We start from the raw sequence: 24943 nt of genomic DNA, 5'->3' as shown, positions 1-24943 counted from the left end.
ATCCTTCCATTGCCCTTGCTACTGCCTCTCGGAGAGGTGGATCAACAACAGGAATGGAAAAAAAACCCCTTCCATTGCCACAGGACGCATCTCTGCTCCAGCACAGACACAGCCAGAGTTAGCGAATGCTTGCAAAGAGCTCAGAGATCCTTCACTGCAAGAGACGATGGCAGAGCCATGTATCGTATTGGAATGTCAGTGCTGAGGCAAGCCCCACCCGCCGCCTGGAAGGGGCAGGATCCAGTGATTAGCCGGAGAACAGAAAGCACCATCAAGTTATTTAATTAAACAAAGGTTGTGCCATTAACTTCACTGCTCGATGCAGATGGCTGGCTGGGGCAGACGAGCAACACTGTAACCCAGCAGCGTTCTACCCTGCCCGCCGTTCAAAGGTTTCTTTGCCTCCTCCGGGTCAGCGTCTCCACCTCCTTCATGAACCGAAGGCACAGCTCCTCCTGCCAGGGCAGAGCCACGCACTGCACCGCCATGGGCAGCCCCACTCCTCCCCGGATAGCCTGACAGACAGAGGGAAACAGACTGACACCCGAAGTCCGGGGAAGCCGCCGAGGACGATACAAGTTGTGGTTAGATGTTCAGCTGCGGGTGGGTTTTTCTCCCCCTGTGTTGCCCCAGCTTTGTGCAGACAGCCGGCACAGCAGACCCCGAACGAACTGCCCAATGACCACCACATCCATCATGATCTTGAGCCGTTTAATCAAAACATCTCTATTTATGACACTGTGATCCTGACCTTATCTTTTAGGAGGGGTCAGTGTCTTCCTGTGATCCGGGGGGGATGTTTTTATACCATCCTTGATATCGGGATGTTCTGGTACCCTGGGATGTGTTTGCGTGAGTGCTTTGGGCTTAGCACTTCTTAGGAATGTGCATTTCTGCAATATCAGCCCTGTTCTTGCCAGATTCTGTGAACTTGCAGGTAGAGCATGAGGTTTGCTCACAGCGTGACTTTGGCTGACTTTCCTTTATATCAGCAAAGCTTGCCCACGACTTTAGCTCAGGCCTCATACCGGGCCTTTGATACAAGGGCTTCTCTCTCAGGCTCTCTTTCTCCTAAACAAGTCTCCCGAGAGCAGTTAGCCACTGACCTTTACGAAGATCTTGTCCCACGAATCGTTATAGTGTCCTCTGTGGGACTTGAGCTCTTCCTCATCCTTCTTCGTCACCGTAGTGACGGGCACAACCCCGGTGGGAAAGTCCAAGTAGTTATACAAAATAGTGTAACTCGCTGCCACTGTGAGAGAGAACGAGAGACGTCACATTCAGGTGACCAATCGGTACGAAGAGCCTCCTTTTGTTTGGGGTACGACACCAAGAGCAAAGATTTTTCATTGGTGATCGACTCCCTTTGTGAGGGAGGCGTTAACATTGTTAGCTTAGAGAAGTTTTCACTGCTGCATGTGAGGAACCAGCATGGTAGGAACACTGGATCATAAAATGCCTGACAGCCCCTCTACATCGGTCTTCTCTTTTGGAGGTCACTCCATCCAAGAATACCTCTTTTCTAGCAGACATCTCTCAAATGCCTGCCAGCGACCCTTCTCTATTCAGGGGCTTATCCCACGTCTATCACCGTGGTATCTGCTCCCAAGATTATTCCATACACAGACTATGCAACTCTCTGTAAGAACCACAGTATTGCGAAAACTTCAGGCTGTGCTGGGGAGGATATTTATAAAACATCGGGGGTAAAATTTTCAAAAGCGTGCAAGCAACTTAGGAGCCTCCGTGCCATTTTCAGAAGTGACTTAGGCACCTAAATACCATTGAGGATTTGGGCCTAAGTCCCATTGACTTCAAAAGGAGTTAGGCCCCCAAATACCTTTGAGGATGTGGACCTATGTGGCTAGGTCTCATTGACTTTCAATGGGACTTGGTCTAAGTTATTTTTGAAAATGGGATGTAGGTGCTTTTGAAAATGTCATCCTGCATCCTTTGCTATGTGTCCTGTGGCTGTGATCTGACTTACAGGTGGACAAGTGTCATCAAAACCAGAGAACTCCGCAAAGAAACCACTGCAGGGAGACTACATTAAACCCTCCGGCATTAGTGCTCGGAAACTGGACCAGCATTGAAAGGAATTTGTAACAAGTGCCTCCTGAACCGGTATCAAAACTGGTTGAGTTACTAGCCTAGACAGGACAAAACCACTCTCGGCATGGAACGAAACCTCAGTCATGCTCTCCAAAACAATACCGAAGATGGTTTGGTCCAATCTACATTAGAACGAACCCATTTTCAGCAATGGTTCAACTTCCTAGCATTGGCAGGGATTTCCATGGAGAAGAAATCTCTTGGTGCTAAGATATACCCTCGTGCAGGGGATCTGAGCCTGGGGACTGCAACCACCCTGGTCTTTCCATGTTGCTAAATGTCCTAGCTGGGTCCTAGATAGATCCAAGCTAGAAGGACAGGCGCTCTTGATGTAGGCTAAACTGCAGCCATTTCACAGTGGACTGAGTGGCCTATTAAGCAGAGTAAGAACAGATGAGTCAGAGTTCCTTGAACAACCCAAAGAGTTGAGATGGGCCCAACTCTAGAAGTTCCCAAGGAGTTCTACCTGAGATCTTCCCAGGAAATCCAATCTGAAAAGCAGGGCCCACAATCGGACACAACATCACATCCAGATCCAGCTTCCTCCATTCGGCGATGAATTCTTGGCAATACTCCTAAGGAGCAAAAAAACACTTGGAGTTCAGCGTTGAGAAGATCATAAAAACGATCCTACCAAGAATATACTTAAAATAATAAACCCAGGGCCAGATCCAAATTCCTGCTCAAGTCAATGAAACAAAAAATCCTTCCCATTGACTTCAACGGTCTCTGGGTCAGGCTCCGGGTTAGCAGGATTGTCAGTGGGGCTCCACCATTAAACAGAGTTTTAAGTGTTCTCGGCAGTGGGAGTTTGCCAGGATCTCTCTCCTCCTGACAAGGCTCCCAGCTATTACAATTTCAGAATAGCAAAGAGTTTTCCAGTCTTTTCTCAAAGCCTGTATATATTAACTAACAGCATTTGGCACCTTTCAACTGCCGATCTCAAAGTGCTTTTTAACAGTGGGTAAACACCAATACCCCTGGGAAACCAAGGCACTCAGCAATCAAATGACTTGCCCAAGGTCATGCAGCAAGCCAACGGAAGAGTCAGGACTAGAACCCAGATCCCCAGTCTGCCCTATCCCCTTCCTCCCACCAGTGAATTGCTGAAGATAAAACACAACCTACGACTGTTAACACACAAGACAGTGTTTTAACAGGTCTGGCTGGAAAGCAATAATTCTGTTTTGTGAAACATTTTGAGGATTCAGAATTTGGTTTCATTCTGTATCTCTCTCTCTCTCTGGCCAATGGATATTATTTAGACAAAATGGATTGGGTCCAACAGAAGAGACAGAGACACTCTATAGCCTGGTGATGAGAGGACTCAGGAATTCAAATCCCTGCTTCAGATCACAGGGTACAATAGAACCTCAGAGTGACAAACCCCTCGAGAATGGAGATTGTTCGTAATGCTGAATGAAACATTCTTTCAAAAGTTTATAACTGAATATTGACTTTGAAACTTTACTAGGCAGAAGAAAAATGCCGCTTTGAACATTCTTAATTTAAATGAAACAAGCGCAGAAAGTTTCCTTCCCTTGTCAAATCTTTTTTCAAGCTTCCCCTTTATTTTTATTTATTTTTTTTAGTAATTTACATTAGCACAGCACTGTACAGGCTCTGCTTTTATTTTTTTCATCTCTGCTGCTGCCTGATTGTGTACTTCCAGTTTCAAATGAGGTGCGTCGGTTGGCCGGTCAGTTCGTAAGTCTGAGGTTCTACTGTGTAAACCTGGATGTCTCACAACCCAGAGGGCGAGTCTCTCTCTGGTTTTGACCAGAAAACACGGTGTCAAAAAAAGATTCCCGACCAGCTGTAGCTACCAAAACTAAAGTTAGGCTCTTAAATGCCTATTTAAGGTCCTGAATACAAGTGGCTTGATTTTCAGAGCTGCTAAGAATTTGCAACCCCAGTTAAGTCACTTTAGGAACTGCAGGTGATCAGTATCTCTGAAAATTACACCACTTCTATTTAGGAGCCTAAATATGCATTTAGGGTCCCCAGCTTTAGGCATTGGGATTTGAAAGTATCGGCCAAAACACTCCTCGGGAAAGGAGCAGATCCCAAAGCCTTTGTTTAATTTTCTGTCACTCTCAGTTAGAAGACACAGGGAGCAGAGTGTATCCTACGTATTTGCTAACGGTAAAGCTATGGAGTGGAGACCTGATTAGAATACGTGGGAGAGGAGCCTTGTTTTCATACACTGCGAAAATCACAGAACTATCCAGAGGCAATGTGGTCTAGAGGACAGAATCCAGGTCTCAGTCCAGTATTCCAAACTCTACCACCGAGCGGCTGGGTGACCCCAGGTAAGTCATGTCTCTCCATGCCTTGGTTTCCCCCTCTTATTTGTTGTCTAGACAGTAAGCTCTTTGGGACATGAACTGTTTCTTACCATGTGCATACAGCACCGAGCACAGTGGAATTCTAGGCCTGGTCTACACTCGGAAATTAGGTGAGTAGAACTACATCGTTTAGGGGTGTGAAAAATCCACACCCCTAGGCCACGCAGTTAAACCGACCTAACCCCCACTGTAGACTGCACTAGGCCGATGGAGAATTCTCCCGTTAACCTAGCTGCCACCCCTCGGGAAGGTGAAATCCCAACGCCAACAGGAGAACTTGTCACGTAGTGTTTTAAGTGTAGACAAGCCCCTGATCTTGGCTGGGCCTCTAGGGTCTATCCCACTAATGAATTCCAAGCTTTTTATGGTCTCTGAAAAAAGTGTCTCCTTGTTTAGTGGACCCGACCTGGAAGGACACCCCCAATTCAATCCTAGCCTCCAGGAAGATATTTCAGAGCTGACAAAATAAAGTAGCTGAGCAAATATATTGGACTCAATCATGGTTTACCCAAGAAATGTTTAGGGCCCAACCCAAGTAACTGGTAGCCTTTCGGCTGATGTTAATGAGCACTGAATCAGGCCTGACAAAGAAGAATTAAAGAGTGGAACCAACTGCTCCAGATGGTGCTTTACCTCAATCTCACAATGAAGTTTCCAGAGTTCTTTCACTGACCTACAGATGTCAGAAAGAAAATTGAAAGACTTAAAGTCAATTGCAGGAGACAATTAAAAAGAAGCGGCTTTCACACCCCACAATCTGCTGTCATAGTGTGCAATTAAGAAAGTGGGGGAGTGATTATGACTTGACTGAGGCTGGCTATAGACATGGGGTGAAATACAGGTCAATGGGAGTTTTGCCATCAACTTCAGTGAGGCCAGAATTTCATCCATTCTACACTACAAGTAAGGATTTCAGTATTGGGCTGTGGCAGGACAGTCGGGCTACAACACAGCCTGTCAAGGGGAGGCGCCATCAAAGAGACAGCTAGCACATTCCAGACAAGTGTTCGGTGAGAACGGCAAGGTAGATTCTCCATCATTTTTTAATCAAGTTTGGATGGTTTTCTAAAAGATCTGCTGTAGGATTTATTTTGGGGAAGTTCTATGGCCTGTGTTAGACACAGGCTCAGAAAGATTAGATTTTGACTCAGTAAATGTTGGTCAACGATTTCACCGCACACGCACAAACCGATGGGAAAAAAAGATACTTCCATAGGCAATATCTGAAATGGACAGACAGGTGAAGCTAAAGAAATGCTGTTTGAGAACTTAAGAGTTTAATTTAAGGCTATTTACTTTGCATATTTTGACATGTGATGTTGACAATTTGTGTTTGAAGCTTTAGCTTTTCACATCTCGAGGTCTGCTCTCATGACATAATTATTGTCTGACCCCACCCTATAATTTCCTGCAACCATGAAAATTTAAAATCGAGACAAAGAAAAATTCTTTATCACCCATCAGACTTGAATTCTGCCAAGCCTAGTTACAGAGGAGGTTAGACTAGATGACCACAGTGGTCCCTTCTGAACTAACAATCTCTGCACAAAAATGGGTGTGCTTGGCTGTCCAGCTGCCTCTCTCAGCGGTTAGACGGCACTCAAACATCGTATGACCCGACTTTACGATCTAATGGTTTAAAGCATCACTGATCCCTATTACTGGCCTGAACCGGGGAAGGCTCAGCACCCTCTGCTGGCGTGGAGGGTAACAGGACAGCACTTTATAGACTGGGCTTATTCCCTCCAGAGGGAATTCTCATTTCAGGGCAGACGTTGGGCAAGATTCTCACCCTGCTCTGGCCCCCTTGCATCACGTAAAAGGGCTGGAGCGGTGTAAAGTGTCCCTAAAAGTCCTGGGTTAGGAGCCAGCGGGGGAAGCCGGGGGCGTGAGGGAAGGAAGGGTGTCTTAGAGGCAGCGCCCACGTGTGCAGTGCTGCACAGATTCGGGGGCTGTGGCCCATAGGGCAGCCCGGGAAGGTTAACACATAAGAATGGCCACACTGACTCAGCCCAACAGTCCATCTAGTATCCTGTCCTCCGACCGTAGCCAATGGCAGGTGCTTCAAAGGGAGCATTTTATTGCGTAGCCATAATAATATGAGGTTAATTTTTAAACTCAAAATTGTAAAAACACAGAAAAAGTAGAGCGAAGCCCTGATGTATTTGTTCAGACTCAGAATTGTTTACCTCTCATTCATGTTTCTCAGGGTTTTTGCTAATCTAGGCTCCTAGAGGAGAAAAAAGGAGGAAAGAAAACTGACATGGAATACAGGTTTGTTTCTTTAAATATACATCTAACAACTCAGATGACTCTGGCTACAACAAATATACATTTGGGAAATTAAAGATGAAATGTGCATGTCTCATTGGTTCGAGCAGGGGGCTGGGAGTCTGGACTCCTGGGTTCCATTCCCAGCTCTGGGAAATAGTGTAAGGTAGTGCTTGGAAGAGGGATCCGCGGGTGAGGACTTCTGGAGTCACTTCTTGGTTGCGTGACCTTGGACAGGTCACCTCAAAATGAGGATACCACCGCTTCATCGCTCTCACCTTTTGTCTGCCAAGTGCATTTGGAGCATGTCTCTTAGGGTCCATCTACGCTTAAGATGTAATCTGTAATTTCCAGCTCGAGTTTAAATATACCCTTACTATACCTACGTACAGCACCTAGCGCAATGGGGCCCCAGATGTCACTGTAATACAACTAACCAACCCACAGATCTGTGACCAAGCCCAGGTTTTGACCCAAGTCCTGACAAAGCTGGACTGAGTTTTGCTTTTGTACAGAAATCCCACATTGCATAAATTGAGCCTGATTTGACTGGTAATAGACGGAGCTGGGTGAATAATATTCCTGAATAGTTCAGTCAATTATCCCCCTCCACGGCCCCAAGTGATAAACGAAGGACCTGTCAGCACGACTGGTGCATTATTCAGCCAGCGCTGCAGATGGGTGAATACAATTTGTCCAGTAAGTTACCTGTAATTCCCACCCACCCCTGTCTATCAACAGACCATTCACCGCACTATTCAACCGGCTCCACTCGTGAATGTTTTGCTCGGCTCTAGTTCAAGGTCATGGCAAAGTGGGAGAAATTGCCATTCCCTGCCCACTTGGAAGAGAGGCAAGCCCCAGAGCATTCTCCTCCTCTCACTCATGGTACAGCTACACTGCAGCTGGGGGGTGCAATTCCCATTCTGGACAGACACACGTGCACTAGCTTGGATCGAGCTAGCGTGCTAAAGACAGCAGGCTAGTGATCTCAGGACGTACCTATCCCGAGCTGCCATCTGAGACACCATGGCCACACTGCTACTTTTAGCATCTCTATGCCGCTGCGTGTACTGAATGGGGCCATGCTTCCTAGGGAGTGAGACTGGGGTTCCCATCCAGAGACTGCCAGCTAAGCCGAATCACACGAGAAACTGAGACTGAACCTGCCATCTGCAGATCATTGCCATTTCTCTCCCCCTGTGTATATGGCCTGCGTTCTTAGACGGCCAGCTCTTTGGGACAGAAATGGGGTCTTCCTACGTCTGTGGCAAATGCCCGGGCCTATTGTGGACACTGCCAGAATACAGATAAACAGTAATAATCTCAATACATAGATGAGTGGTGAGTCACCTATTTAAATTAGCTGAATAAATATGTACAGCAAGTGGTGGCCCAGAGGTGGCTGTCACTTGGATGGGCACGGTGCAAAAATCAAAGGAAGTGGGGCTTAAAAGGAGACGCCTTTGTACAGCAGTGGACTGAAAACGGCTGATTAAAGACAAAATGTTTCTATCTTAGGTACTTAGCTAGCCCCCCACGACTGCAGAATCGGAGCATCTCGCAATCGTTAAGTGTATTTATTCTCACATAGGGACTGCTCTCATCCCTATTGTATAGCTGGGGATCTGAGGCCCAGAGAGGCTACGTAACTTGCCCCAGGTCACACAGGGAATTGAACCCCTAAGTCTTAGGCTGCACTCAAACCACTGAACCATTCTAGGTATGATATTTTTTGCAGATAGAAAGAGGCACATGCAGGGGGTTCACCTTGCCCACGGGCTGTCAGATGCCTCCTCCCCCAAACCCTGCTAAACTTCTCAGGCCCAAGTTCTGGCTTACACCACTCTGGCAGCACAAAGGGGCCTTAAAGCGGCAAAATAATATATGCCGACTTTAAGCCCTCTTTACACTTGCAGAGCAGTGTAAAGGGGTCTCAGTGCAATTTGAGAATCAGGCCCTCAGTGCTCCCCTTCGTCACCAGCTGTTCAATACATTCTAAGTAGGTTAGCAATAAATGAACCTTACTATTGGTTTGAGAATCCAGGACAAGAGGCGTCTTAGCCAGCCTGGTGCTTTACACAACAGAAGTAATTGTTTAACGTTGGGATCTTCTAGCTCCCCTTTGCTGCAAGAGAACAATACATTCAGTTTATTAGGCCTTAAGGCTGCAGCTTTAGTTCTCAGACCATCAGCTCCCCTGTGTGGCATGTTAAAGGGCCATATTTCTGAGCTCCATGAAATACTCCATTGGGTTCTCCTGTTTGCTTCTAACATTCCTGAGCAGATCAGCCTACCTAAAATTCAACTCAAAAATTTATGTTCTTAAGCTGCCAATACCACTGATATCAGGAGGTGTCGGCTATCCTCAACATCCAGAAGATCTGCTTTTCTATCTAACTATTCCCCTGCTGCCCCCTCAATCACTACAGCATCTGAGCACCTCACAATCATTAATGGTTTTATCCTCTCAATAGCCCTGAGACAGGAAAGAATTAACCCTCATTTACAAACAGGAAACTGAGGCATAGAAAGGTTAAGTAACTTGCCCAAGGTCTCACACAGAGCTTCAGAGTCCCAGTCCAGCACCTTAACCAATAGTTCGTCCTTCACCCCTCTTTGTCACTTGGCCTTACCCAATAGATTATCCTTCGTTCTCATTTGTATTTTTTTAATGAGACCCATATGTACATTTTTAAATTCCTGTGTATCTAGAAATACAGATGCAGATGCACATACACACAGTTGCTCGAGAGGATACTTACAAGCGGTCCAAAAAGGTGGAGGACCCATCTGCAAACAATCCTCTTACAGAAATATCAAACATAAGGTGCTCAACACGACAGGGTTTGAACGGCACCAGCTAAAAGGGACAAATGACAGTGGGGAAGGACACACTTTAGTGACGCAATACAGTGAGTGGCACAGAACTGGGATGGGGGACCGGTTAAGGGCTCCTGCATCTGCACGTTAGCACAATTCACTCACACCCTGTTCACCAGGGTTCACAAGGAATATCTGATGCTCATGTTCCAAACCTAAAAAGCCCCCGAAGGACAAAGAAAGCTGCTATTCCTGAAGCCAGTTACTCTGCACGGGGCAGTGGTGAGCCCGAGTCTGCTTAGAGCACTTGAGCACATAGGGATGGAGCAGCTGTATTAACTTCCCCCCATAAAGAGTGTGGCCCAAAGAAAAGCAGATCTGCAGCCAGCAACTGCTCTGCTCACCCCGTATACAGCCCCTGTTCCTAATCCTATTGGAAACTGGATAAGAAACAAAGACCTGATTTCTTACACTATCATGTCTGTGGTGATCAAAAGGGATCCCCCAAACAATGGGGACCTCTAAGAATTTAATAGGCTCCCAAAGAAATTAAAATCCTACAGAATTTAATAGAGAAAGAGCCTCTCTGTAGGTTTTTTGATATACAATCCTATTCCAGGGATATAGTTGTCTATTAAATCCTATAGGATGGTTTTAACATTGTTATTTTCTATTGCATTGAATAGGACCCTTTCACAAGGGACTGGAGAATTTTAAACAAGTTACTAAAATGGTGCATTTCTCAATTAAAAAAAAATTAAAAACCCAAGCTGCACAAAATTACCAGACAAATGACCATTTATTTCTTGCAGTAAGTGTATGCTAACGTCATGGAGGCTGCTTTAAGGATCGCTATATACTGGACCCAAGGGTGAAGTCCTGACCCCATTTAAGTCAATGGCAAAATTCCCTCTGAAGTGTTTAGAGCAGGCTTTATGCACAGAAGCCCTGATTTGTGCTCTTTGGGTGGGATGCTGGCTGAGGCATGAAAGAAATGGGCAAGGCTGATAATGTACACTGACAACAGGCCGCTGGTGAGCCAACCAATAATGTCTCATTGTTTCCTTGTGCTATCCTATCTGTCTCTTGTCTTATACTTCGATTGTAAGATCTCTGGGGCAGGGTCTGTCTTTTTGTTCTCTGTTTGTACAGCGCCTAGCACAACGGGGTCCTGGTCTACGTTCTCTCTAAGCTGCACAGCAAGCTATCAAGGGCCGCACACGCACACAGCCACAGGGGCCTGGACTGTGGCTGGGGAGAGGCACCTCTCCCCCGGCCCTGGCCCCCGAGCTGCGGCGAGAGAGGGCTGTGGGGGAGTCCTCTCTTCCTGCCGCAACTCCGGGACAGTCTGCACCCCAAGCCCCTCATCCCCAGCCCCACCCCAGAGCCCTCACCCCCCACATCCCAACCCTCTGCCCTAGCCCTTAGCCCTCTCCCACACTCCGAACCCCTTGGCCCCACCCCGCCACACATTACCCCCAAATTGGTGCACATAACAAAATTCATTCCGCACACGAATGTAAAAAAATGAGAGGAAACATTGGTCCTGGTCCACAACTAGGACTCATAAGTGCTACCGCAATACACACAAGTGTATTGTTGTTATAAATACCGTATGGCCTGCATTCTCCAGAAGCTGCTTGGTCTCCAAAACCGCCCGTCTCATGGAAGGACTTGGCATTGTAAAAGAATCAGTGTCATAATATCCTACGCGGAGGGGCCGTGAGCTGGAGAACACCTGGAAGAAAGGGTTTTAAGGGAAGGTAGTTGGTGGTGGTAGTAGGAATGAAAGTGAAGCTTCTACCAAGAACTAAAGTCACATTTTAGGCTTTAAAGCCAGGAACATACACCTATTAAATCAATCCCACTGGGCGAGTCTTGCAGGTCCTCTTGTGCCAGCACTCACATCTTCCCTCTGCCCGTATACCGATGGGTACAGATCATAGAAACGTAGGGCTGCAAGGGACCGCGAGAGGTCAGCTCCCTGCAGCTCCCTGCACCAGGGTGGGACCAAGTAAACCTAGTGTTTGTCCAACCTGTTCTTAAAAACCTCCAGTGACAGGGATGCCACAACCTCCCTTGGAAACTTATTCCAGAGCTTAACTAGCCTGAGAGTTAGAAAGTTTGTTTTAATATCTAACCTAAATCTCCCTAGCTGCAGATTAAGCCCATTGTTTCTTGACCTACCTTCAGTGGACATGGAGAACAATCGATCACCGTCCTCTTCATAACAGCCCTTGACATATTTGAAAACTTACCAGGTTCCCCCCCCCCCCCCCCCCAGTCTTCTGTTCTCAACACTAAACATGCCCCGTTTTTTAAACCTTTCCTCACAGGTCAGGTTTTCTAACCCTTTGATCATTGTGGTTGATTTCCTGTGGACTCTCTCCAATGAATTCCCATCTTTCCTAAAGAGTGGTGCCCAGAACTGGATCCAGTTCTCCAGTGGAGACCTCACCAGGGCCAAGCTCTTCTTGGCCCTGGCGAAGTCTCAGTACCAAAGGCTTATGCGAAGATGGATATAGTTCATGCACATTTGGATAGGAGTTAAAGTTCATATGAAGGATGGTCTTGCAGGTAAAGCCAAAGACTCAGAGAACTTGGTCTCCTCTGACTTGGCCATTATTGCACTGCATTCCCCAAGCAAGTTATTCCCCTGCTGTGTGCCTCAGTTTCCCCACTGGTAAAACGGAGATTATATTAACCTCACAGGAGGGAAGGGAGTTGGGGAGACTTAATTTGTTAATTAGTGCTTTGAGATCCCCCCAGCAGAATGCAAGTGACTGTTATTGCTCTATTTTCAAAGGTAAAGGATAATGAGCTGCTCATCAGCGGGATGCTCTTGGAACATTTCTCGTCCTTCAGAGACCTGTGTGGTTCTTTACCTCCTCGTTGAAGGGCAGGGGCGGCACAGTGGGGTCCAGGTGGAACATGTCTTCACACAGGAGCGCTCTCATGCACAAAGCCAGGCTGTCCACGTCCCTCGCCATTGGCCCTATCCCTACTACAGCTGGAACAAAAAATCAGAAAGAACATTCATGCAATCAAACAGATGCCCACAAGGTCCATATTCAGCGGGCATAACTTACATAGGAATTGCCATTCAGAATTAGATTGCGGTCCTCCTAGTGCACGACCTGCCTCTGACAGTGGCCAGTACCAGCTGCATCTGAGAAACATGCTAGAAATCCTGCAGCAGGCAAAGATGGGATAATCTGTCCCAGGGGAATGTTTCCTCCTGACCCCAAAATCAGAGGCAGATTTATGCCCTGAAGCATGAGGGTTGATATCTCTGCCAGAACTCTTTCCCACTCCCTCAATTCTTACTATAACAATTCTGGATGTTCTCATTCGCCATGTAAATATAGAAGGTGTCCAGGTATCTCTGATGCTTATTTATTTCATTCATTTCTAATCAAAAAAATTGCCAAACTGTGTTGAGTTTTGTTGTTGGGTTTCTTTTAAGGCTTAACAAGAACCCCCACAGCTCTGTCACAAGTGGAGACGGCCTGAGCTGGAAAAGAGGCAGGGAACTCTGAAGAATTCCAGGAAAAGTTGGTCCAAGCTCCGGCCTGCCGCCAAATCTCTTGCTATGCCTCCGCACTCCAGTGAGAGAGGCAACACTTCACAGTTCAGACCTGGAACAGGACATGTGAATCAGTGCCCAGTAAGATAGCAAAGGGATTTGGGAAAGGGAAGTGCCAGCAATCTCAGGAAACCTTCAGATGTTTTTATGGCTGGTCCTTGTGAATAGACTAGTAATCAGGTTCTGTCCTTCAGTAAGAACGGACACCAGGTACCATAGAATATCAGGGTGAAGGGACCTCAGGAGGTATCTAGTCCAACCCCCTGCTCAAAGCAGGACCAATCCCCAGCTAAATCATCCCAGCCAGGGCTTTGTCAAGCCTGACCTTAAAAATATCTAAGGAAGGAGATTCCACCACCTCCCTAGGTAACGCATTCCAGTGTTTCACCACCCTCCTAGTGAAACAGTTTTTCCTAATATCCAACCTAAATCTCCCCCACTGCAACTTGAGACCATTACTCCTTGTTCTGTCATCAGCTACCACTGAGAACAGTCTAGATCCATCCTCTTTGGAACCCCTTTTCAGGTAGTTGAAAGCAGCTATCAAATCCCCCCTCGTTCTTCTCTTCCGCAGTCTAAACAATCCCAGTTCCCTCAGCCTCTCCTCATAACTCATGTGTTCCAGTCCCCTAATCATTTTTGTTGCCCTCCGCTGGACGTTTTCCAATTTTTCCACATCCTTCTTGTAGTGTGGGGCCCAAAACTGGACACAGTACTCCAGATGAGGCCTCACCAATGTTGAATAGAGGGGAATGATCACGTCCCTCAATCTGCTGGCAATGCCCCTACATATACATCCCAAAATACCATTGACCTTCTTGTCAACAAGGGCACACTGTTAACTCATATCCAGCTTCTCATCCACTGTAACCCCTAGGTCCTTTTCTGCAGGCTGTGGCTGAAAACACAGGGTTTTCATATTTGGCCCTTACCAGAACAAGCCATGAAAAAAACCCAATAGCAAAGCACCCTTTATCCAGAATCATGGGCCAGGTGCTCCCTTCAGCACAGAAGTGCCGAATGCAAAATAGAAGAGTCCAAGCAGAGGTACATCTTCACCAGCCACTTGTCCTGCACGGAAGACTCTCGATCTAGGCACTTATATATTCCCCATAACCACACTTTACCAGGGTCTATAGTTTTCTAGTGTGATCTTCCACACCCCACCTCCCATGCAAGAGCAGCAAACAGGCTACCAAGTTCACATGTCTAGCAAACCCAACCTCTTGACCTGAATACAACCCAGCTCATCTCCAGAGAATATCTCAGGGTGGGGTTCTCTCACTCTGGCTAGGTTCTTCTCTCGAGCCCCTAAGGGACACTACGGCCCTTCGCAGATCCCCAACCATGTGGATCTCATTTAAGAGGAGCAAAAACCAAAGAAAGAAAGATTCCCCAATAATCAAAAGACAAAGTCCTACCTGATTTCTGCCCAGCAATACTGGCGACCACTCCTTTCTTGCTGTGGGGAGAATATAAAGACAGACAACAGAGATTTATTTTAAGATCATGGGCAATATTAAGTAAAGTGGAGAACCAGCCGAGATTCTCAGCCACCTTCCTGTGAATTGCTGTTCCTTGATCTGAGCTGGACCCCAACAGCACTTGAAAACAACTAGGAGTTCCTGAGATAAAAGGAATCAGGTCTATTCCTGAAGGCTCTGCTTTCTTTCTTCCCGCTTTCACTTGGTCATGAATGCTGGAGCCAAGTGTATGGAGGATTCCATTAGCCCACGACCACCGTCACACCCTTCCAAAGCATTCACACTTTGGGCTGAAGTTTCGCGGAGTTAAGTCTCTGCCCAAAGGAGAATTTGCATGTGGACAGACCTGGACACAGAAAACCTGGGTTTTAGTTCCAGCACTGCCACTGGTCTGCTGGGTGACCTGGGGCAAGTCGCTCCCCTCTCTGTGCCTCAGTTTCCCCATCTGTAAAATGGGGATCGAGATCTACTGATGATAGAGAGTTAGGTAGTGTTAATTAGGTAGCCATCTCCCACTGAAATGAGTGTTGAGCACCTAATGCCTTTCACTGTCTTTTTAATCCCAGCCTCTCTCTCTTTACGGGAAGGCTACATGTGGTGGGGAAGGAACGACACTGTAAGAGTGCTTCTCGGGGGTTTTGCTTTTGGGAATGAAAGGAGGAATTTGCTGAGTTGTGATAAACTTGTCTGTCAAATGCCAGCATAGAATCATAGAAAAGTAGGGCTGGAAGGGACCTCGAGAGGCCATCAAGCCCAACCCCCTGCACCAAGGCAGGGCTAAGTAAACCTAGCCCAACCCTGACAGGTGTTTGTCCAATCTGCTCTTAAAAACCGCCACTGATGGAGATTCCACAACCTCCCTTGGTAGCCTGTTCCAGAGCTTAATTGCCCTGGTCATTAGAAAGCTTTTCCTAATACAGCTTCTTTGCTGCAGATGAAGCCTGTTACTTCTTGTCCTGCCTTCAGTGGACATGGAGAACAACTGATCCCCGTCCTTGTTACAACCACCCTGAAAGTATTTGAAGTGTCCCCCGCACAGTCATCTCGTCTCAAGACCCAACATGTCCCCTTTTTTTAACCTTTCCATGTAGGTCAGGTTTCTAAACCTTTTCTCAGATTTGCATGATCATTGTGCATGGTGGAAGAGGTGCCCACTCAGTATGCTGCCATAGTGAAGTTACGCAGTGTCATACTTTAGACACACAGGCAAAATCCTGGTCCCACTGAAGTCAATGGCAAAACACCCCACTGACGTCAGTGGGTCAGGGTTTCCACCCCGGAATGGTTTTCACTGAAGCATGAGTTACTACGAGGCAGCAAGACCCAGCGATACACAGTACCTCAGTCTTCCCCCAGTGGCTTTGAGCGCACAAATCCCACAGAAGGCAGCTGGGAAACGGAGGCTTCCTCCTACATCCGTCCCAATGCCCAGGATGGATCCACCACTGCTAATCAGCGCCCCTTCTCCTCCGGAGGAGCCGCCAGGTGTCCTGGTGTGGTCCAGAGGGTTCACTGTCTGGCCAAAGATTAAATTACTGCAGTCGAAGCTGAAAGGGATGGGAAGAGAAAGAACATCAGGTACACACAAGGCTCACTTAAAACCTGATCCAACGTCCATTGACCTCAATGACAGTCTTTCCGTGGACTTCAATAGGCTTTGCGTCAGGCCATTATAGTGTAATAGAGTCATCACTTACAGTAGATTTCCCTTCCCCCATTTAGCTAATTACACTGTAATTAACATGATCTTTTCCAGTTAAGTTTTTTAGATAAGTGTGGGGGGACGGGAAGAGGGGAAATAATATTAAATTTTTAAAAAGTCCACTTATTTGTAGAAATTTAAATTAATTCTATTTTGAACAGCTCTAAAACTGGCTGAAAATGTAGGGGGAAATTGGGGGAGGGAATCATTTTGCCCCCCCCCCTCCATTTTTCATTCAAATTAGAAATACCATCAACATTTTTTTCACTGAAATTTCAACCAACTCTAGTTACGTATAAACACGCTAAAGAAACAAAAATGGGTCAGATCCAATCCAAGGATTCCAGTTACTTTAACAGGGACTGGGGAACGTTGGTCTTCACAAACGGAAGCGCCCCCCGTCTCTTTAACACTTGCACCAACACGCAGTCCTCAGCAGCAGGCTGATTGAGACGCTTCGCAAACCCCAGGGTGGAATCGTGGCCCTGAAAAAAATCAAAGGAAAAGAGACGGTCGATTCAAACTTCCAAATGGAGGATTGCAATTTTCTCACGATTAAGCAGCAGTGTTTAGCACAGTCTACTTTATGAAGCGACGTACGCGTGCGTGTGTATGTCTGCATGCACAACAGTGTGCGTATTCATGTGTACACACACACACTTTAGAAGAACATTTCAAACTGGCTTGGGGAGACCCATTGCCATGCAGAATGATGCCTGACTGAAGCCCCCGGACAAAAATAAAGAGGGGGAGAAGTGGTCAACAGGAGAGTATCAGGTCACAAGGTCACATTGTAAGGAGAGTGATCACTTTAGATAAACTATTACCAACAGGAGAGTGGGTTTGTTTGGGGAGGGGGGCGTGGGGGGGGGAAGAAAACCTGGATTTGTGCTGGAAATGGCCCACCTTGATTATCATACACATTGTAAGGAGAGATTTCAGAGTAACAGCCGTGTTAGTCTGTATTCGCAAAAAGAAAAGGAGTACTTGTGGCACCTTAGAGACTAACCAATTTATTAGAGCATAAGCTTTCGTGAGCTACAGCTCACTTCCTCAGATGCATATCGTGGAAACTGCAGCAGGCTTTATATATACACAGAGAATATGAAACAATACCTACTCCCACCCCACTGTCCTGCTGGTAATAGCTTATCTAAAGTGATCATCAGGTGGGCCATTTCCAGCACAAATCCAGGTTTTCTCACCCTCCACCCCCCCCACACAAATTCACTCTCCTGCTGGTGATAGCCCATCCAAAGTGACAACTCTTTACACAATGTGCATGACAATCAAGCTGGGCTATTTCCTGCACAAATCCAGGTTTTCTCCCATCCCCCCACCCCCATACACACACAAATTCACTCTCCTGCTGGTAATAGCTCATCCAAACTGACCACTCTTCAAGTTTAAATCCAAGTTAAACCAGAACATCTGGGGGGGGGGGGGGGGGGGTAGGAAAAAACAAGAGGAAACAGGCTACCTTGCATAATGACTTAGCCACTCCCAGTCTCTATTTAAGCCTAAAGGCTTAAATAGAGACTGGGAGTGGCTAAGTCATTATGCAAGGTAGCCTGTTTCCTCTTGTTTTTTCCTACCCCCCCCCCCCCCAGATGTTCTGGTTTAACTTGGATTTAAACTTGAAGAGTGGTCAGTTTGGATGAGCTATTACCAGCAGGAGAGTGAATTTGTGTGTGTATGGGGGTGGGGGGATGTGAGAAAACCTGGATTTGTGCAGGAAATAGCCCAGCTTGATTGTCATGCACATTGTGTAAAGAGTTGTCACTTTGGATGGGCTATCACCAGCAGGAGAGTGAATTTGTGTGGGGGGGGTGGAGGGTGAGAAAACCTGGATTTGTGCTGGAAATGGCCCACCTGATGATCACTTTAGATAAGCTATTACCAGCAGGACAGTGGGGTGGGAGTAGGTATTGTTTCATATTCTCTGTGTATATATAAAGCCTGCTGCAGTTTCCACGATATGCATCTGAGGAAGTGAGCTGTAGCTCACGAAAGCTTATGCTCTAATAAATTGGTTAATCTCTAAGGTGCCACAAGTCCTCCTTTTCTTATTGTAAGGAGAGTGATCACTTTACATAAGCTATTACCAGCAGGAGAGTGGGGTGGGGGGAGAGAAAACCTTTTGTAGTGATAAACACCCATTTTTTCATGATTTGTGTGTATAAAAACAAACATCTTCTGTATTTTCCACAGTATGCATCCGATGAAGTGAGCTGTAGCTCACGAAAGCTTATGCTCAAATAAATTGGTTAGTCTCTAAGGTGCCACAAGTCCTCCTTTTCTTTTTAGGTCACAAGGAGCGATTCTAGCATCTGCTCATAGCTAAACTTGGAAGGATTCGATTTTTAAACTGGTAGATTTCAGTCATGTTGCTTGCACTGTACAAGCACAAAACTAGGAAAAAATATTTCCAAAAAAATTGAAATGTACAGATAGGCAAAGTAAAAAACAAACAAACAAAAGCAACGCTGCTTGAGAACCTAGAGTTTGATTTAAGGCTATTTGCTTTGTATATTTTGACACACAATGTTGACAATTTGTGTTTTAAGGGTTATAAAAGCTTTAACTTTTTGAATCTCAACAGCTGCTATCATTAATGACTGTCTGACCCCTGCATTGTCTGATCCCCCCATAATTTTCTGCAACCGTGAAAACTGTATTTGATAAAAATAAAAAAAATGCTTAAAAAAAATCAAACACGGATATTATCCATCAAAATGATAAAAAAAAAACCCACGGCATTCTGCCAACCCTACTCGCAGCTAAATACTTTCCTAATATTGCTTTCCCATGCAAGCAATTCACAGGGTGGGTTGCAATTGTTACTGAGAGGGAGGTGTCCTGTGAGATGATTTCTCTATGAAGAGGTTGCATACATTATGGAAATGTTTGTGAACACCTGTCTTAACCCATCCAGACATTAACTGACAGAATATGCCTGACCCAGAGGCTGCTACCGACATTACAAATCATGAAGATATAGACAGCTGAAGATAAGTGAATAAGAAAGCGTTTTGCTCACAACATTCCATTGGGCTTATGATCCTGCAGCTCTCAGGCAACTAGCTGATGTGTGCTGTACCTTGCAGTTAATGGAATCCTTTATACTGACTGGGATCCCATACAGCAAGTCCTTCTTCTCCTGCCTTTTCACTTGCTGAAGCTGGGATTCAGACTCCTGGAGGTAATCAGTCACACAGTTGACTTCCTTGGTCACTTGAAGGGCCTTCGGAAAGCACACAAAGCCAGTGAGGGAGACAGTCATTCCAGAGATAATCCCACAACCAGGCCATGTTCTGAAGCTGCCTACATCAGAGCAGAAAGTAGCTCTGTCAATTCTTTGCCCCACTCAGGCAGCTTTATCTGAGGACAATTATTTCTGGATGTGTGCGAAATGATCATTAGGGAAAGACACCGAGACACAATCTCAGATGGTATGTCTACAATGTTTACAATTAGATGGGATTCTCCCACCAGTTCAGATGGACAAAATTCTTCTGTCGACCTACTGCTGTCTACATGGGGACTCAGGTCGGCTTAACTAAATTGCTCCAGGGTGTTGATTTTTCACACCTCTGAGCCATGTAGATGGGTCACTCTGATTTTCTAGTGCAGACCAGCCTTTACACTGATGTATTCCAGAAGGGTTATCCTCATTGACACCAGCTGAGGATCTGGTACAGAGAGTGCTTCAATTTATTTGGAGAAGTGTCTGTGATTATATTTTTAAAATAATGGGTTGGACATTAACTATTTGGTTGTTTTTTTTTTTAAATAAAGTCAATTCTAAGTACATGTCAAAGTTTACTAGCCATGATTAAGGATATGATTTTGTCACAGAGGTCACGGATTCCATGATTTTAGCAGACCTCAGTGACTTCTGGCTCCGGCTGCCAGCCTCCCACCGGGGCTTGGCTTCCATGGTTCATTATTTATTGTCCACATCCTGCCCACAAATTTTAATAAAAAATCCCCATGCCAAAATCTTAACCTTAGACATGGTGATGGAGGACAATGAAAAGTTTGATGTTTTATTTGCCCATAAAAATAAGTTGGTCAAATGGATGTATTGATTTTTGGAAGGCAGAAACCACCATGCCCGAATCCACGTAGGCAGATGGCGTGACAGCGTGGGGCCTCGTTGATTTCACTGCCTCACAAGCATCAACCCATACAAGTCCCTTTGCACAACTGGGGCTTTACTGTTCTTTATTTACCTTAGCATGAGTTGTAGAATACTCCACAGCAGTTCCCCTAGCTTGGGGCAGTGCAGGACTTTGTTAGCAAATCTGGCTTTTTCACGAGTCAGGTCGTGACGTGGTGAAGGATACAAACTTTCAGAATGTTAGCTTGCTTCATAAGCTCTTTTGGGACACAGATTGAGCCTAGACACTGCCCCATTAATAGCTTTTCTTTGCAGTCATCTCGAATTCTGAGTAATTCGGAACATCCCCTTTGTTTTAACTGAATTGTTTGGAAAGGCTTAAGCCTTCAGCCCCAACCACATATTCTGTTTGCACTGAGCCATGCTCTCTTTTCAGATCTCCAAGCACAAAATCACACCGTCTGATTAGCAACAAGCCTTGGAAATAGGTGCATTCCTCACCTTGTCCACGTAGGTATAGAAGACCCAGTCTGGAGAAAGAGAACCATCCCGGAGTTTCTCAGAGAGTTCCACCAAGGTGAGAGAGAGGATTGGGTCTGCATCTACATCAGGATTCTGAGGGAGGAATTAAACACGGAATCCACACGTCTATACTTGTGAAGCGCTGGGGAACGCTGCTGGGCTCTCAAACAGCTGCTGCAATCTGCCCCAGAGATGGATCTATTTTGGCAGCACTTGCTGCCATCTCTGTGTATAATCTATGTTAAATAAAACACCCCTTAAAGGTGCACAGTTAAGGCTGCAGAACAGCCATGATGCTCTGGTTGTCATACGTTCTGAATTTTTCAAAACCAGCTGCCTCTGGGCTGACTTTCCCCATGCTTGCTGTCTGCCTAAAAGTCTTTTTAGAAGTTCTAACAAAGTCGTTTCTTCTGGTTTTGGATGATGGAAGGGTCAAAGCCAGCACAATTTCCTGCCCTGAATTAAAAAAAACCAAAAACTAAAACCACTTTTTAAAAAAATCTTGCTACAGCAAAAATAGAACAAACAGTGAATATTAACACAGAGAGACCCCAGTTCTGCCATTTGGTGTCGGGGGATGCCGTGTGGTGTAAGGGTCAAATGGCAGAACTGGGGCCCTCCTCCTTGGATTGAGCAGAACAAGTGTAAAAACAGACAAGTAACAGCAGGCTCAAAGGTCACTTCTGGGGTAGCTCTGGGCAGGTCAGAGAGCTAAACAGCCCCCAGGCCTCTCTCAAAGATCATGAGAGACTCTCAGGCACTATGGAAAAAAGCAAATAAAAACAGAAGTACCTTAGGCCCTTTCATCTCTCAGGCTTGTATTTTAGTCCAGACCTTCCCGCTTTCCCAAGCCCCTCCTTTAACTTTCCAGCCTCCTGGACACAAACTCAGGGCTCAGTCCTGCAGGCAGCTGAGTGCCTTGGACCCTGACCCAGCAAAGCACTTCAACCATGTACTCGCAGCCTCAAAGTTCCGAAGTCTCAGCCGAAGCCACTAGGTTTAATCACACGCCTAAGTTGCGAGGCTGGATCAGGGACAGAGGTCAGTCCTCAGCAGCCTGCAGGACTGAGCATTTGGCTCAAACACTGACGCCTGTAGGTTAATTTACAAACATACCTAAGAATGATTATGGAAGCAGAGCACTAGTTATCTCTGGAACTCATCCACGCTTACCTTCTCTAGGTTCAGATTCCCCAGTGGCAAAAGTTACACAGTAGAACCTTGTTCATCTCAAAATGAAAACTGGCTTTGAAGCAAACCTCCCTTCCCCGGCGAGCTGAACACACCAGAACTGCATTTGGGCCCAATGAAAACCTCTATTTTCCCTTGCCATATATCACGAGCACTGAAATCTGAATCGATCCAAATCTCATTTCTCTAAAGAAATTCTGCATCCTGAATATTATTCAGGTAATAAAAAGACGGAACTCTTCCACAGCATCAGTAGATCTCAGAAAGCTTTACAAAGGAGGTTAGAATCTTTATCCCCATTTTACAGATGGGGAAACTGAGGCACACAGGCAAAGCAACTAGGCCCAAAGTCCTCCAGCAGGCTAGGTCTTCTGACTCCTAGGCCATAGCTCTATCTAGCAGACCACACTGCCTTCCTAAACAGCAGGGGCCTACTACACCTGATCAACTACATGCCTTTATTTCTGAATCTATTCATCCTGGTGAAATACACTAATGATTGCAGCCCAGTGAGACTCTGGCACTGGTGCTTTCCCATCACAGAGTTAAAGTGGGCAGAGGTGACGCAAGATGTGGCTGCAATTAGGATGCAACCTTTGAGGCATCAGGTGTTTAAAAAAACCTGTACAAATCTGCTCTCTCCAGTTTTATAACCCTGTCACATGCGATGCACATGGGCTGTTCACCAGCCAAACTTGCTAATCAGCCTTGCGATTAAACTGCACCAAGCGTGGGAAAACAAACGGGGACTGGACGGAGGAGCCAAATTCACTGACATTAAGCCTGCAAGGTGATCCGGCCTCTCTTTTCTTGCTTCTGGTCTTGCTGGTGCACGGGGAATTGAAGTGCACATTGGCCACAGCTCCCCTCCCCCAGGCCAGTTGTACTTCGTCCCTAGCAAAAGCACTGTTAGGAACAAAGACACAATGCTGGAAAGCCAGGGAGCTGGCAGTTAATGTTCAATTCACTCTTAATGCGTTGCCCCCCCTGCGTCTGGAAAAGTCCCACAGAACTCAGCAGAGAATTAACTCGCCCGCTGTAGAGTTCTCTACTGAACAAGTTCCATAGGGGTTTGGGATCGTTTCCACTAAACCCTATTCCAGGGGCGGCCAAACCGCAGCTCGCAAGCCACATGCGGCTCTTTCCCATTTCCAGGGCAGCTCACAGAGGCCCCCCGCAATTCTCCACCCACCACACCAGGGCAGGGGGGAGCTCGGAACTTCAGCCCTGTAGGAGACACCTGCCCGGGCTTGGGGCTTGAGCAGGAAGGGGGCTGAAGCCCCGAGCCCCAGAGGGCGACTCCCACAGGGCTGAAGCCCCAGCAGGAGCCCTCCCCGCAGGGCCGAAGCCCCCCCGGCATGCCCAGCTCTGGAACTTCTGAAGATGATCGTGGGCGGCTCAGAGGGTCCCTACATTTGCCCCCCCCCACCCCACTGCCTTGCGACAGGGCCCTGGGGGTTTCTCTTTCGGACAGCAGCTCCCACCCACCCCTGCCCTGCCGCCCGGTGGCAGCTGAGCACCTGGGCGTCTCGCTGCCCGCCGGCCACGGACAGCACGCACCAGGCACCGGGGCATCCCCGGCCCGGCTGCGGGCAGGTGCCGGGAGCCCGCGGGTCCGGGCCCGGCGGAGTCTGGCTTGGAACTCAGCCCGGAGCAGGAGCATCGGGGCGCCCACCTGCTCCCGAAACCGCGCGGCGGCCTTCTCCATCCGCCCCAGCGCCGGCCCCCGCCGCCGCCGGCCAGCCTCGGCCGCCGCCCGGCGGAGCCCGCTCCTCCCGCGCCAGCGGAGCAGCAGGGCGGCGGCGGCCGCGCCGCCGAGCAGGGCCGAGACCGCCGAGGCGCCCGCTCCCATCGCGGCTCCGCGTGTGAACGCCCGGGCCGCGGCGTTCCCAGGGCAGGATGCAGCTGCTCCGCCGGCGAGGCAGACGCATGCGCGTGTCGCCTCCGCCGTGTGCAGGAAAGCAGTGTGTGTCCTTGTGCAAGGCAGCCCCCGAGGGTGGCGGGGGGGGAGGGAGGGAGTTTCCTCTGACAGCCCCCCCGGCCTCTCTGAAGCGGAGCAAAACGCTGCTGACGAGCACAGCTTGCACCAAGCGGCCGGAATTTCCAGGGGATCCCCCCCCCAGCTCCCCAGCAATGATCTTAAATTGGGGAAAGGCCTGCATTACCCCTCTGCGCTGTACTATGCGGGGAGGGGGCTTAAAAGCTCCCCTGCATTGCCTGAAAGATTCTGCAGGCCTCTGTCTTTCAAACTTTCAACACCCTGGGGGAGAGAGAGCTCAGGGGTTTGAGCAGGGTTGTGAGTTCAATCCTTGAGGGGGCCATTTAGGGATCTGGGGCAAAAATTGGGGATTGGTCCTGCTTTGAGCAGGGGGTTGGACTAGATGATCTCCTGAGGTCCCTTCCGACCCTGATATTCTGTGAAACTGGGGAGGGATTGCGTTAGCCACGTCAAGCTGATGGACCTGTTAACAAGCCTGGCCCGCCCCTCCCGGGATACACCTTCATTTCCCAGATCGGCTTGACTTTTGCTGTAAGACAATAATGTGATTTTTGTGTGGGGGGGTGGAGGGTGAGAAAACCTGGATTTGTGCTGGAAATCACTTTAGATAAGCTATTACCAGCAGGACAGTGGGGTGGGAATAGGTATTGTTTCATATTCTCTGTGTATATATAAAGCCTGCTGCAGTTTCCACGATATGCATCTGAGGAAGTGAGCTGTAGCTCACGAAAGCTTATGCTCTAATAAATCGGTTAGTCTCTAAGGTGCCACAAGTCCTCCTT

General features: G+C 47.3%; 1 protein-coding gene across 2 annotated transcripts; it reads right to left on the bottom strand.

Annotated features, from left to right (window-relative positions):
* Positions 1-266: 266 nt before the first annotated feature.
* Positions 267-24129, bottom strand: LOC140916328 (fatty-acid amide hydrolase 1-like). 2 transcript variants are annotated; one of them, XM_073357823.1, is made up of 15 exons: positions 23838-24129; positions 20951-21064; positions 19427-19570; positions 16678-16811; positions 15965-16171; positions 14562-14602; positions 12440-12564; positions 11167-11292; positions 9497-9594; positions 8760-8859; positions 6650-6690; positions 5094-5133; positions 2579-2687; positions 1107-1252; positions 267-515 (listed from the first exon to the last, which is right to left on the bottom strand). In XM_073357823.1, the coding sequence occupies exons 1-15, from the start codon at positions 24012-24014 to the stop codon at positions 387-389; spliced, it is 1731 nt and encodes a 576-aa protein (XP_073213924.1). In that variant the 5' UTR covers positions 24015-24129; the 3' UTR covers positions 267-386. The 2 variants fall into 2 exon arrangements, with proteins under 2 accessions (XP_073213924.1, XP_073213925.1); XM_073357824.1 differs by lacking the exon at positions 23838-24129 and adding an exon at positions 21764-22111.
* Positions 24130-24943: the final 814 nt, after the last annotated feature.

This window comes from Lepidochelys kempii, chromosome 8 (assembly GCF_965140265.1).
Source record: "Lepidochelys kempii isolate rLepKem1 chromosome 8, rLepKem1.hap2, whole genome shotgun sequence".
Classification (NCBI taxonomy): domain Eukaryota; kingdom Metazoa; phylum Chordata; order Testudines; family Cheloniidae; genus Lepidochelys; species Lepidochelys kempii.
The sequence above is the reverse complement of the archived record's forward strand: the minus strand, read 5'-3'. Positions and strand labels throughout refer to the sequence as shown.